Raw genomic sequence first — 12,031 nt, 5'->3', positions numbered from 1 at the left:
AGAGCTGTAGGGCAGGGACCCACCTAGAGCCACACAGGTAGCAGACCCGGGTTTCACGTGCCTGCCTTCTCTCTGCCATCCTCCAGTACCATGCGCTGGGACTCCTATACCATGTGCGTAAGAATGACCGCTTGGCAGTCAACAAGATGATCAGCAAGTTCACTCGGCACGGCCTCAAGTCTCCATTCGCCTACTGCATGATGATCCGGGTAGCCAGCAAGCAGCTGGAGGAAGAGGATAGCAGGTAATGGCCCATGTCTCCCCTGGCTTGAGGATGCCTCCTTCACCCAGTGCTCAGGGCCACCTCCAATTTCCTCCTGCCACCGACGTCTCTTTGCAGCCGTGACAGCCCCTTGTTTGACTTCATTGAGAGCTGCTTGCGCAACAAGCACGAGATGGTGGTGTATGAAGCTGCCTCAGCCATCGTCAACATGCCAGGCTGCAGTGCCAAGGAGCTGGCCCCGGCTGTGTCAGGTTAGCAGGCGTCCCTCATCCCGACCTCATATACTTGTACTGCCAGAACTAAGGCTCACGACCCAGGGCCACGGGAAGGATAGGAAATGCCCCCCAAAGGCCAGTCTAGTGTTAGGAAAAGGAGTCATTCCCTAGTAAGTGCCTGCTCTGCCAGGGCCTCTGCCACGTGTTGACGCTCAGGAATGGGATGCCGTTAGGTGCGTCCTACTGCTAAAGAGGCTGGGCTTCTGCTAAGTGGCAGAGGGCCTGGCAGAGGAAACCTGGTTTTATGAAACGAGTGCCCACTCACCAGGGGCTGAGCCACCACAGCTGAAGGAGAAAGCACACGAAGGGTCACTGGAGCCTGGCTTGGGTCCTGCTTCTGTCACTTACCGGCCAGGGGAGTCCGGGCACAACTCCTTTCTTTTCAAGCCTTGCCTTCATATTTTTCAACAACTTAATTTTATTTATTTATTTAAAAAAAAATTTTTATTCCCTTTTGTTGCCCTTGTTGTTTTATTGTTGTAGTTATCATTGCTGTCATTGTTGTTGGATAGAACAGAGAGAAATGGAGAGAGGAGGGGAAGACAGAGAGGAGGAGAGAAAGACAGACACCTGCAGACCTGCTTCACCGCCTGTGAAGCGACTCCCCTGCAGGTGGGGAGCCGGGGTTCGAACCGGGATCCTTATGCCGGTCCTTGTGCTTTGCGCCACCTGCGCTTAACCCGCTGCGCTACAGCCCGACTCCCAACTTTATTTTTTAAAAAAGACTCAGGTACTTGATGAGAGAGAAGAGAGACCAGAGCACTGCCCTGGCATATGTGCCGGGTTTCAAACCCAAGGCCTTGTGCACGCAGAGCCTGTGCTCTCCTGCTAAGCTCCACCCCAGCCCCTGCCTCACCCTCTTTAGAATGTGGCTTTAGGGGAGTCGGCGGTAGCGCAGTGGGTTAAGCGCAGGTGGCGCAGAGCACAAGGACCGGCATAATGATCGCGATTCGAGCCCTGGCTCCCCACCTGCAGGGGAGTTGCTTTACAAGTTGTGAAGCAGGTCTGCAGGTGTCTATCTTTCTCTCCCCCTCTCTGTCTTCCGCCTCCTCTCTCCATTTCTCTCTGTCCTATCCAACAACAATGACAACAATAAAACAACAAGGGCAACAAAAGGGAATAAATAAAGAAAATAAATATTTTTTTTTACAAAAAAGTACAACTCTTTATCTGCCATGCCACCTCTTAGTTGCTCTAACCAGTTTCCAAAAAAGAAAAAAAAAAAGAATGTGGCCTTAGGTAACTGCCTGTTCCCTAAGGTCATGACAGACAGGAGCTCAAGTGATGTCTACAGATGTCTTAGAACAGTGCCTGGGGGGGCCCGTTGCACTTGAGCGTACAAGTTACAAAGCTTTACAAGTGGTGAAGCAGTGCTGCAGGTATCTATCTCTCCCTCTCTACCACCCTCTTCCCCCTCAATTTCTGCCTGTCTATCCAGTAAATAAAGATAATAAAAAAAAAATTAAGAAAAGCAGTGCCTGGAACCATGGTGAACACAGTGGAGGTGTTCTTGGCAGTTAGTGAGCAGAATCCACCAGCTTTGAGTTGCTTGGGATGCAGTCGCTAATCAGTGCCTTGTTTGTGTAGGACAGAGATGTTCCCTGGAACTTCCTCCTTGGAGACAGAGTTCTAAGAACTCAGTGGGTTCATTCACTGACTGGGGTGTTCATCCTTGTTATAGTCCTCATATTTTCATAATACTGAAAAACATAAATTAGAATGAGCCTTAAGATCAAAGTTATCATTCTAACAGAATAATAAAAAAGAAAAATCAAGAGAGTAAGAACCCAATTAGAAAGGATTTGGGGTACTCCAGAAAGCAGCCGTGGGGAGCACCCCGTTGTTTGCGCAGATATCAGGGCTCAGGATGAGATGTGCTGTCTGACACAAGCCCGCATATGATGAGAGCCAAAGCCAGAGAGTGGGGGCTAAGGCTCAGTGGCTCCTGCTGGTCTCTATAGGTCCCAGGGGAGAGAACTGGGTAATGTTACTTCCAAAGAGGTCAAAGGCTCAGGCTTCAGATGCAGGTAGTACTGGCTTTCAGCCCTGCTTCTGCAACTCTGGCTGCTAACCTGGAACGATTTAATAGTTCTCTGTGCTTCAGTCTCCATCTCTGTTAAGTGGGGCTAACCATAGCAGCTGCTTTGTGGGCTTATAAGAAGTCACAGCAAAGCAGCTCCTTGGCACAGTGCCTGGCACATAGCATCTGCTCTCTCAAGTTGTGGCTGTCATCATTCATGAGGCCCTCTGTGCTTTCATGAACATATTGGGTCTTTCTGCTCAGGGCACCCAGGGAGAGGAGAGCTCTCTTCTTAGATTAGGGCTAGGAGAGAAGTTGAAAACAAGACCAGAAGGGAAAACACTGAGTAGAACTTGGACTGGAGTTGGTGTCCTGCACCAAAGTAAAAGACTCTGGGGGGAGGGGGAAGGTTCAGGTCCTGGAACCTGATGGCAGAGGAGGACCTAGTGGGGGGTCATATTGTTATGTGGAAATGTTATGCATGTACAAACTATCGTATTTTACTGTCAACTATAAAGCATTAATCCCCCAATAAAGAAATAAAAACATTAAAAAATAAATAAAAGTACAATAAATTAGGGCCAGGGTACCAACTGGGAAATGAACTCAGTAAAGTTTATCTGAGTCTGAATAGCCTCAGAACCCTGGCATGCCCCTGGTGCCCTGCTCCCTCTCCCCCCACCCTCTGAGGCCTCCGTGGGTGCTGCCAGTTGCTGTGCTGCCAGTTGCTGTGCAGCCTGGGACTCGGCATTTGTCTCCCCACAGTGCTCCAGCTTTTCTGCAGCTCACCCAAGGCTGCACTCCGCTACGCTGCTGTCCGAACCCTCAATAAGGTAAGAAGGGTGCTCAGACCGGGGCCTTCTGAGTAGGTCTGGTAGTGGGCCTGATCCAGCTGGAGGCTTGGTCAGTGTTACTTTCTTCTGGGTGGCGAGAAGTGTTCGTCCACGGGACCTCTGATGGGGCCAAGCCACCCAGTGAGATGGCAGTCTCTTGTCCTCAAACAGGTTGCCATGAAGCATCCGTCAGCAGTGACGGCCTGCAATCTGGACCTGGAGAACCTGGTTACAGACTCAAACCGCAGCATCGCCACGCTGGCCATCACCACACTCCTCAAGACCGGCAGCGAGAGCAGCATCGACCGCCTCATGAAGCAGATCTCCTCTTTTATGTCAGAGATCTCAGATGAATTCAAGGTACCGGGACACCTCTGGACTCCCCGAGTCCTCAGTGTCGGGAAGATGGACATGTCTGTTTTCCACATCCCCCAGCCCCATGCTAGAATTGTCTGGCTGTAGACTTGCAGAAGGCCAACAGACTGCCCTTCATAGGGGCGGGCCTAGGACATACACACAGTTCAGTCCCTGGGCCTTTGTCCATGTTGCCCCTCTGTACTGCCAGACCAGTAGCTTCTTGAAACCCAGTCTGATTGACAGTAACTCCTTAACTGCTGTGCCGCTCCGTGAACTGGAGTTTTCAGACAGACTGCACAGCAGACACCAAGACAGGTACCTGCTCCCATTTATTAACAAGGTACCTCCTCTCATTTATGAACAAGTATACTTTCTAGTGAGGAGAGTAAACAGCCAATAGATAGAGAAATGAGTAGACGAGATCACTTTAGACACTGGTGGTGCAGTGGGAGAAAACTGATGTAGTGAAGGGGACTGGAAGAGAGAGCCTGCCCTGGGAAGATAGGGGAGAAGAGGCAGGAGCAAATTTGCCCTGAACAGGAAAGAGGCAGCTGGTGGGGCGAGGGGGAGTAACTTGAGGCCACTGGTGGGTGTTAAAAGCCAATTAGGTACAGGCTAGATCATGTTGGGTCTTGTGGGTCATGAAAAAGAAGGTGTTTTGTTTTCTTTTCTTTCCTTTCCTTTTTCTTTTTTTATTTCCTGTTTAATGGTTGTCTCCAGGGCTTCACCACTCTGGGCCAATTTTTTCCCCCAGTTAGAGACAGGCAGGGAGGGACATGACAGCACCAAAGCTTCCCCCAGTGAGTGGGGTCAGGCTTGAACCTAGATCATGCTTGTGTCAGAGCAGGTACTCTCGTACCTCCCAGGTGAGGTTACTTGCTTGGCCCAAAGTGCTCAATTTTAAGGAAGTTGTGGGTTTTGTTTGTTTGTTTGTTACGTGTTTTTGTTTTGCCTGCTCAGCTCTGGCTTATGGTGGTGCTGGGGATTGAACCTGGGACCTTTGGTGTCTCAGAACTAGAGTCTTTTTGTATAACCGTATGTCAGCCCCCCATCCTGTCGCATTGGGTGTTTTCTTTGTTTTGTGATACTCTTGGGAAACACTGGTCGTGGGTGCAGAAGAGAGGGAGAGACAACGGGAGTCATGTTGGAATCATGAGAGGAGATAGGATTGCGGGAAGGACTGCGTGAGAAGAGAAGAGGGTCAAGCATAGGCTACCCAGCGAGGCAGAGCTGACCCAAGAGGACCAGGAGAGACCGTGGGTGGGTCACGGGGGTGGGTGCTGGGGAGTGGGAATGAGAAGAAATGGGATGGAGAGGGGGTCTGCAGACTTGACCATGAGGTCTGTTTAGAAAAGCAGTCTGTCTCTCAAAATGAGTTAGATCACAAGAACATTCCCAAATGACAGCTGGATGGAGGAGCCCAAGCAGGATGTGTGCAGGCGGGCCCTGTGACTGTACTGCTCACCAAGACCCATCTCACTTAAGGATTTATTGATTTGCTTATTAATATTTAATTTACTTATTAATGAGAGGGATAGGAGGAAGGAGAGAGAGAAAGAAAAGTAGACATCACTTGTACATGTGCTGCCAGGGATCGAACTCAGTACTTCATACTTGAAAGTCCAGTGCTTAGTCACTGTACCTCAAGGATTTACCTCTGCGGGTGGGGGTAGATAGCATAATGGTTATGCAAAGACACTCTTGTGCCTTAAACTCTGAAGTCCCAAGTTCAATCCCCTGCACCACCATCAACCAGAGGTGAGCAGTGCTCTGGTTAAAATAAATTTAAAAAGGTTTACCTGTACCGCGGTCAGCCCCTGTTGCCCTCCCCTTCTTTAGAATTGGTGCCCTTTTTTTTTTCCCTCCAGAGTTATCACTGGGGCTTAGTGCCTGCACTATGAATCCACTATTCCTGGAGGCCTTTTTTTTTTTTGGGGGGGGGGATAGGGCAGAAAAAAATTGAAAGAGGGAGAGAAAAAGACACCTGCAGGCCTCTTTCACCTCTTGTGAAGCCACCCCCTGCAGGTGGGGAGCTGGGGGCTCAAAACTGGATCCTTGTGCTTTGTACTTTGTCTACTTAACCTGGTGTGCCACCACTCAACCCCCAAATTGGTGTCTTTTTTAAAGGGAAGAATGACCCTGTTAAGCACTGGGAAACTCACAGTGAGAGACACAGTCTCTTTAGCAGTCCTGTTGGAAGGAGCTGCCTACTACCTCTGACTCCTGCAGTGTAGGGATTTGGCTGCTGGAGAATTTTGTTTGGCACTGAGGGCCAGAGCGTAGGGAGTCCCTCCCTGGGATGTCCAAGAGGCATGGGACATCCCCTTTTTTCTGTTAGTGACTAGCAGATAACGCCTGTTGTCTCCTATTGTGGGATCCTCATGTGGAAGTTGTTCCTTACCCCTGGGTTTACTTTTTTTCATAGGCAAGCCTATATAAACTTCTAAATCTGGGTGAGGGGAGGTAGCATAATGGTTACACAAAGAGACTATGTCTGAAGCCCCAGAGTCCCAGGTCAGTCTCCTGCACCATCATAAACCAGAGTTGAGCAGTGCTGTAATGATGTATATATCGTTATAAATATCCTAATTATGTGGCTTTTGGGAGATGCGTGTGTGTGAGGGCCAAGGCTATATGCTTTTGAATATATTTTTTAAAATATTTACTTATTTATTTCCTTTTGTTGCCCTTGTTGTTTTATTGTTGTAGTTATTATTGATGTCGTTGTTGCTGGATAGGACAGAGAGAAATGGAGAGGGGAGGGAAAGACAGAGGGGGAGAGAAAGCTAGACACCTGCAGACCTGCTTCACCAATTCACTCCCCTGCAGGTGGGGAGCTGGGGGCTCGAACTGGGATCCTTCCACTGGTCCTTGAGCTTTGCACCACATGCACTTAACCCACTGAGCTACCGCCTGACTCCCGCTTTTGAGTATTTTTAATAAAACTCTTGGTGCTGTATGTGGTGAGAGACTCCTAGTGGACTAATGAACCATCTCTTCTAGACAGGTTTGTTGAAAATAAAGATTTATTTCTGATTTCTAGGATGACAAAAAGAAAGAAAAGAACAGAGTCTAAGGGTTCCAGAGTCAGGGTCTGGGGCCATTAGGACTGCTGTGCATGCATCCCACTCCGCTCTGCATAGCTTGCTCCTCTCATCCCCCTGCCCTGTGCCCAGCTTTCCCTAAGGAAGGACTTTGGTGCTCAGTAAAGTATGTAAATGGATGTTGGTAGTTGTTGGCTACTCATGCCTGCCTGCCTGTCTGTCTGTCTGTTTCAGGTGGTGGTTGTCCAGGCCATCAGTGCCCTATGTCAGAAATATCCTCGCAAACATGCTGTCCTCATGAACTTCCTGTTCACCATGCTGCGGGAAGAGGTAAGGGTAAGGGTACTTGGGCATGCTAGCTCTCCTGGTGCAGGGAGTGGCCTGATGTCGACTCCATGCTCAACTTGGAGCTAAGAACTTCTCCTTGGGTGTGTCCAGATCAACCTGTTCACTGGGTAGATTTCTTGCTGCCTACAGCCCTTTAAACTCCCCATGGACCATACACCAATTACTGTAATTACTGCAGTGACTATAATGACGCCCCAGCCTGGCCTCAAAGACTCAGCAGATGCCCTGAGGTAATGCATATGCAGAAGATGGGAAAACATGTGCTCTGTACTGGTGCTATCTGAGTGGAGATGTTCTGGGTCAGTCCAGGAGGTCCAGGTATGATTTCTTAGGAAACTGATGTTTGTAGCATTGGCTCTCATTTCTGCTCCTGATATGAGTTATTAATTGGCCAACTGCTGTGCCACCCTTTTGGTCTCAACAAAAATGGTTAATTCAAAGGAGCAGATACAAAGTGTTCAGGGAGTAGATGTGGTCCAGATGTTATGTGCCTTTTGTCCCAGCCCCAGTGGACCAGAGCAGTAGAGGAGCTAGTGCCTGGGCTGTCTTTGGGGCTCTAATGCTTAGGGAGCCTTCAGTTAACGACCCCACATTGTGGAGATATTATGCAGTATACACAATCTTGTGGCCCTCATAAGACATCTTCTTAGTACTGATTACTTGCTCTCACTAAAAGTCAGGGATTGGAGATCAGGTGAAGAGATCTGCCCATGATTACTTGCCTTCACTAAAAGTCAGGGATTGGAGATCAGGTGAAGAGATCTGCCCATGATTACTTGCCTTCACTAAAAGTCAGGGATTGGAGATCAGGTGAAGAGATCTGCCCATGATTACTTGCCTTCACTAAAAGTCAGGGATTGGAGATCAGGTGAAGAGATCTGCCCATGATTACTTGCCTTCACTAAAAGTCAGGGATTGGAGATCAGGTGAAGAGATCTGCCCATGATTACTTGCCTTCACTAAAAGTCAAGGATTGGAGATCAGGTGAAGAGATCTGCCCATGATTACTTGCCTTCACTAAAAGTCAAGGATTGGAGATCAGGTGAAGAGATCTGCCCATGATTACTTGCCTTCACTAAAAGTCAGGGATTGGAGATCAGGTGAAGAGATCTGCCCATGATTACTTGCCTTCACTAAAAGTCAGGGATTGGAGATCAGGTGAAGAGATCTGCCCATGGTCACATGGCTACTGAGTCTCTAAGCCAAGATCTAAATCCGGATCTATCTGACTCTAAAGCCTGTTGTTTTCTCCAGACCTTCTACCTCCCGCAAAATACACAGTTTCCTATAATAGGTAAGTGTAAGATGTTTTCTCGTCAGCACACAACTCTCAGATTCGGGAACTGGATTCTAAAAATGGATCAGCTACCCCTGCAGGTAGACTTGTCATTTTTAAAATTTTATTTATTCATTTACTTATTCATTCATTTATTTTGTGCAGATACAAATTGAGAGCTAAGTGGGGGAGGAAGAGACACCTGCATCACTACTTTACCACTTTTGAAGCTTCCCCACCCCCACACGTGGAGCGGGAGCTTGAACCCAGATGCATAATGTATGTGCTTTACCAGGGGCTCTGCCACCTGGCCCCTGTCCGTTTATTAACATGAGAGAGGGAGTGAGCTGGCGCCAGCCAGAGAAAGAGCTAGGAGAACAGCGCTCGGCACATGGGCTGCTGGGGACTGAACGCTGAACTTCTTGCTTTCGAGTCCAACACTCTGTAGCCATTGCATCACCTCCTGGGTCACACAACATGTCGTTCCTTTAATGCCTGGATGCAGATGTCCTGCACTCGGTGCCAACAGGCTGTATGGCTGTGGAACTGAGTCAGAAAATAGGGCCTGAAGATTTACGCTGTACCTACGCACAGGTGACAAGACTTCTTGCTTATTCTTCAGAGTACTAGTTGAGGTTCTTATTAGGAAGGTGCCTAAGGCTCCAACATGGAAAGTGATTCTGTGCCAACAGAAACAACCTAGAATGTGGTCCAGGAGGTGGCACAGCGGATAAAGCATTGGATTCTCAAGCATGAGGTCCTGAGTTCAATCCCTGGCAGCACATGTGCCAGAGTGATGTCTGTTTCTTTCTCTCCTATCTTACTCATGAATAAATAAATAAATTCTTTACAAAGTAAAAGAAACTTAACCTAGAACAAAGGCTGAATTTGACCCAAAGACTTTACCTGGATTGTACAGTTTTAAACAGTTCAGATGAGTAGCCATTACTTTAAAATCAGGAAACCTGGGGCCAGCAGTGGTGCAGCTGGTAAAGAGCACAAGTTACAGGGCCGGGTGGTGGCACATCTGGTTGAGTTTACATGTTACGATGCACAAGGACCCAGGTTCAAGCCCCCAGCACCCACCTGCAGGGAGAAAGCTTCACAAGTGATGAAGCAGTACTACAGGTGTCTCTCTGTCTCTCTCCCCACTTCCCTCTTGATTTCTCTCTGTGTCTACCCAAATAAATAAACTATTAAACAAAAAAAAAGAGCACCAGTTACCATGTGCTAAAGCTGAGATGGAGACACAGGTTCCCGCCTGCAGGGGGCAAGCTTGACAGGTGGTGGAGCAGATTGCAGGTGTCTCTGTCTCCCATCTCTCTCCCTGCTTCTCTGGCACTATCATGATTTAAAATGATGGGCCAGGTGGTGGTGCACTTTATAGTGTGCAAGAAATACAGGTTCATGACTAAAATATAGACATATAACTGAAAAGATCTTTAAAAAATAAAAATTGGGGGTCAGGTGGTAGTGCAGTGGGTTAAGTGCCCATGGCACAAAGCATAAGGACTGGAGTAAGGATCCCAATTCGAGCCCCCTGGCTCCCCACCTGCAGGGGAGTCACTTCACAGGTGGTGAAGCAGGTCTGCAGGTGTCTGTCTTTCCTCCTCTCTGTCTTCCCCTCCTCTCTCCATTTCTCTCTGTCCTATCCAACAACAATGACATCAATAACAACAACAATAATAACCACAACAACGATAAAATAAGGGCAATGAAAAGAAAAATAAATAGCCAGGAGCAGTGGATTTGTGGTGCAGGCATAGCACCCCAGCAATAACCCTGGAGCCAAAATAAAATAAAATAAAATAGAAATCAGAAAAGCTGTGGTCCAAACGGTGGTGTAGTAGAAAAAGCATTGGACTCTCAAGCACCAGGTCCTGGGTTCATTCCGTAGTTGCATGTGCCAGAATCAAGTATTGGTTCTTTCTTCCTCAATTATCATGTCAATAAATAAAAAATTACTCTTCATTCCTGAGGCTCTGCACTCCCAAGTTCAATCCCCAGCAGCACCAGAGCTGGTAGAAAATAATACTACTAATAATAAATTTTGTGGCATAGTAGGTGGATAAAACACCAAGTCTTTTTAAAAGGTAAATAAGGGGGTCTTACTTTTGTTATTTTATTGCCACCAAGGTTATTGCTGGTACTCAGTGCCTGCATAATGAATCTACCACTCCTGGTGGCCATTTTAACTTGATAGAACAGAGATTGAAAGGAGATGGGGGAGAAGGGGAGAGAGAGAGAGAGAGAGAGAGAGAGAGACCTGCAGACGTTCGTTCAGCACTTGTGAAGCTTCTCCCCTGTAGTTGCGGAGCAGGAACTTGAACCTGGGTCCTCACATACAGTGATGTGTGCACTCAGCCTGATGCACCACCACCCGCCCTCCCCAGTATTTTTTTTTTATTATTTCTTTATTGGGGAATTAATGTTTTACATTCAACAGTAAATACAATAGTTTGTACATGCATAACATTCTCCAGTTTCCCATTTAACAATACAACCCCCACTATGTTATTTATCATCCTTCATGGACCACCCAGTATTTTTATTTTATTTTATTTTTTATTGGTTAGAGACAGAAATTGAGATGAGAGGGGGAGATAGAGAGAGAGAGAGACCACTCGTGAAGCTTTCCTCCTGCAGGAGGGGACCGGGGGCTTGTTGAACCCTGGTCCTTGCACACTGTGGTGTGCGTGCTTAACCAGATGTGCCACCGCCTGGCCCTACTATATTCTGTTTATAAAACACACATGGCAGGGTGATGGGATAGCATAATGGTTATGCAGAGAGACTCTGCCTGAGGTTCCAAAGTCCCAGGTTCAATCCCCTACACCACCATAAGAGAGATGGGCAGTCTCTAGTAAAACTAATAAAATAAAATTGGGAGTTGCAAGTAACACAACGGGTTAAGCACACATGGCGGAAAGCACGAGGACCAGCCTAAGGATCCCGGTTTGAGCCCCCGGCTCCCCACCTGCAGGGGAGTCACTTCACAGGCGGTGAAGCAGGTCTGCAGGTGTCTGTCTTTCTCTCCCCCTCTGTCTTCCCCTCCTCTCTCCATTTCTCTCTGTCCTATCCAACAACAACGACAACAATAAAAAGAAACAACAAGGGTAATAAAAGGGAATAAATAAATAAAAAAACTTGAGATTTTATGCCCATTTAACACTTAACTCCTGACTTCCTCTGCCTCTAGTCCCTTTCCTTCCAACCACACTTCTAAGTGTGAGGTCACAGTGTTCATCCATGTTATGGTATGTGTTTGGTATGTGTTCGGATTTTCTTCTCGAGGCCAGATAATACAAATACATATCAAATTTTGTTTACCCATCTATGGACACTTCTATTGCTTCTGTCATTTGGCTGTTATGAACACTGTTGTTGTGAACATGGGTGTTCAAATACTTCCTTTCAGTTCTTTTGTGTGTATTTCCAGAAGTCGAATACTCAGAGCACAAGTTTGTTTTTTTTCCAGAGAGAGTGTAAAGCACTGCTTGAGCATCAGTGGAGTCGCCCTGTTTTTGTTTATATATATCTCTGTTGTTCTTTCATTTGGTGCCAGAGCTTGTACCCAGGGCCTCATGCACATGAGGCAGGTGATTTGCCATGGAACTACCTCCCTGGCCCCTCTTTAATTTTGCTAGGAACTTTA

The 12,031-nt window shown here is 47.4% G+C and overlaps 1 protein-coding gene across 1 annotated transcript in view; it reads left to right on the top strand.

Annotated features, from left to right (window-relative positions):
* The window catches only part of COPG1 (COPI coat complex subunit gamma 1), a 36,680-nt gene that overhangs the window by 10,454 nt on the left and 14,195 nt on the right, over window positions 1-12,031 (top strand). The window contains exons 9-13 of the mRNA XM_007531623.3: window positions 87-244; window positions 341-474; window positions 3,284-3,351; window positions 3,523-3,711; window positions 6,987-7,082. Of these exons, the coding sequence (XP_007531685.1) occupies window positions 87-244; window positions 341-474; window positions 3,284-3,351; window positions 3,523-3,711; window positions 6,987-7,082 (645 nt within the window). The remainder of the gene's footprint in view (window positions 1-86; window positions 245-340; window positions 475-3,283; window positions 3,352-3,522; window positions 3,712-6,986; window positions 7,083-12,031) is intronic.

This window comes from Erinaceus europaeus, chromosome 21 (assembly GCF_950295315.1).
Source record: "Erinaceus europaeus chromosome 21, mEriEur2.1, whole genome shotgun sequence".
In the NCBI taxonomy this organism is placed as follows: Eukaryota; Metazoa; Chordata; class Mammalia; order Eulipotyphla; family Erinaceidae; genus Erinaceus; species Erinaceus europaeus.
The sequence above is the reverse complement of the archived record's forward strand: the minus strand, read 5'-3'. Positions and strand labels throughout refer to the sequence as shown.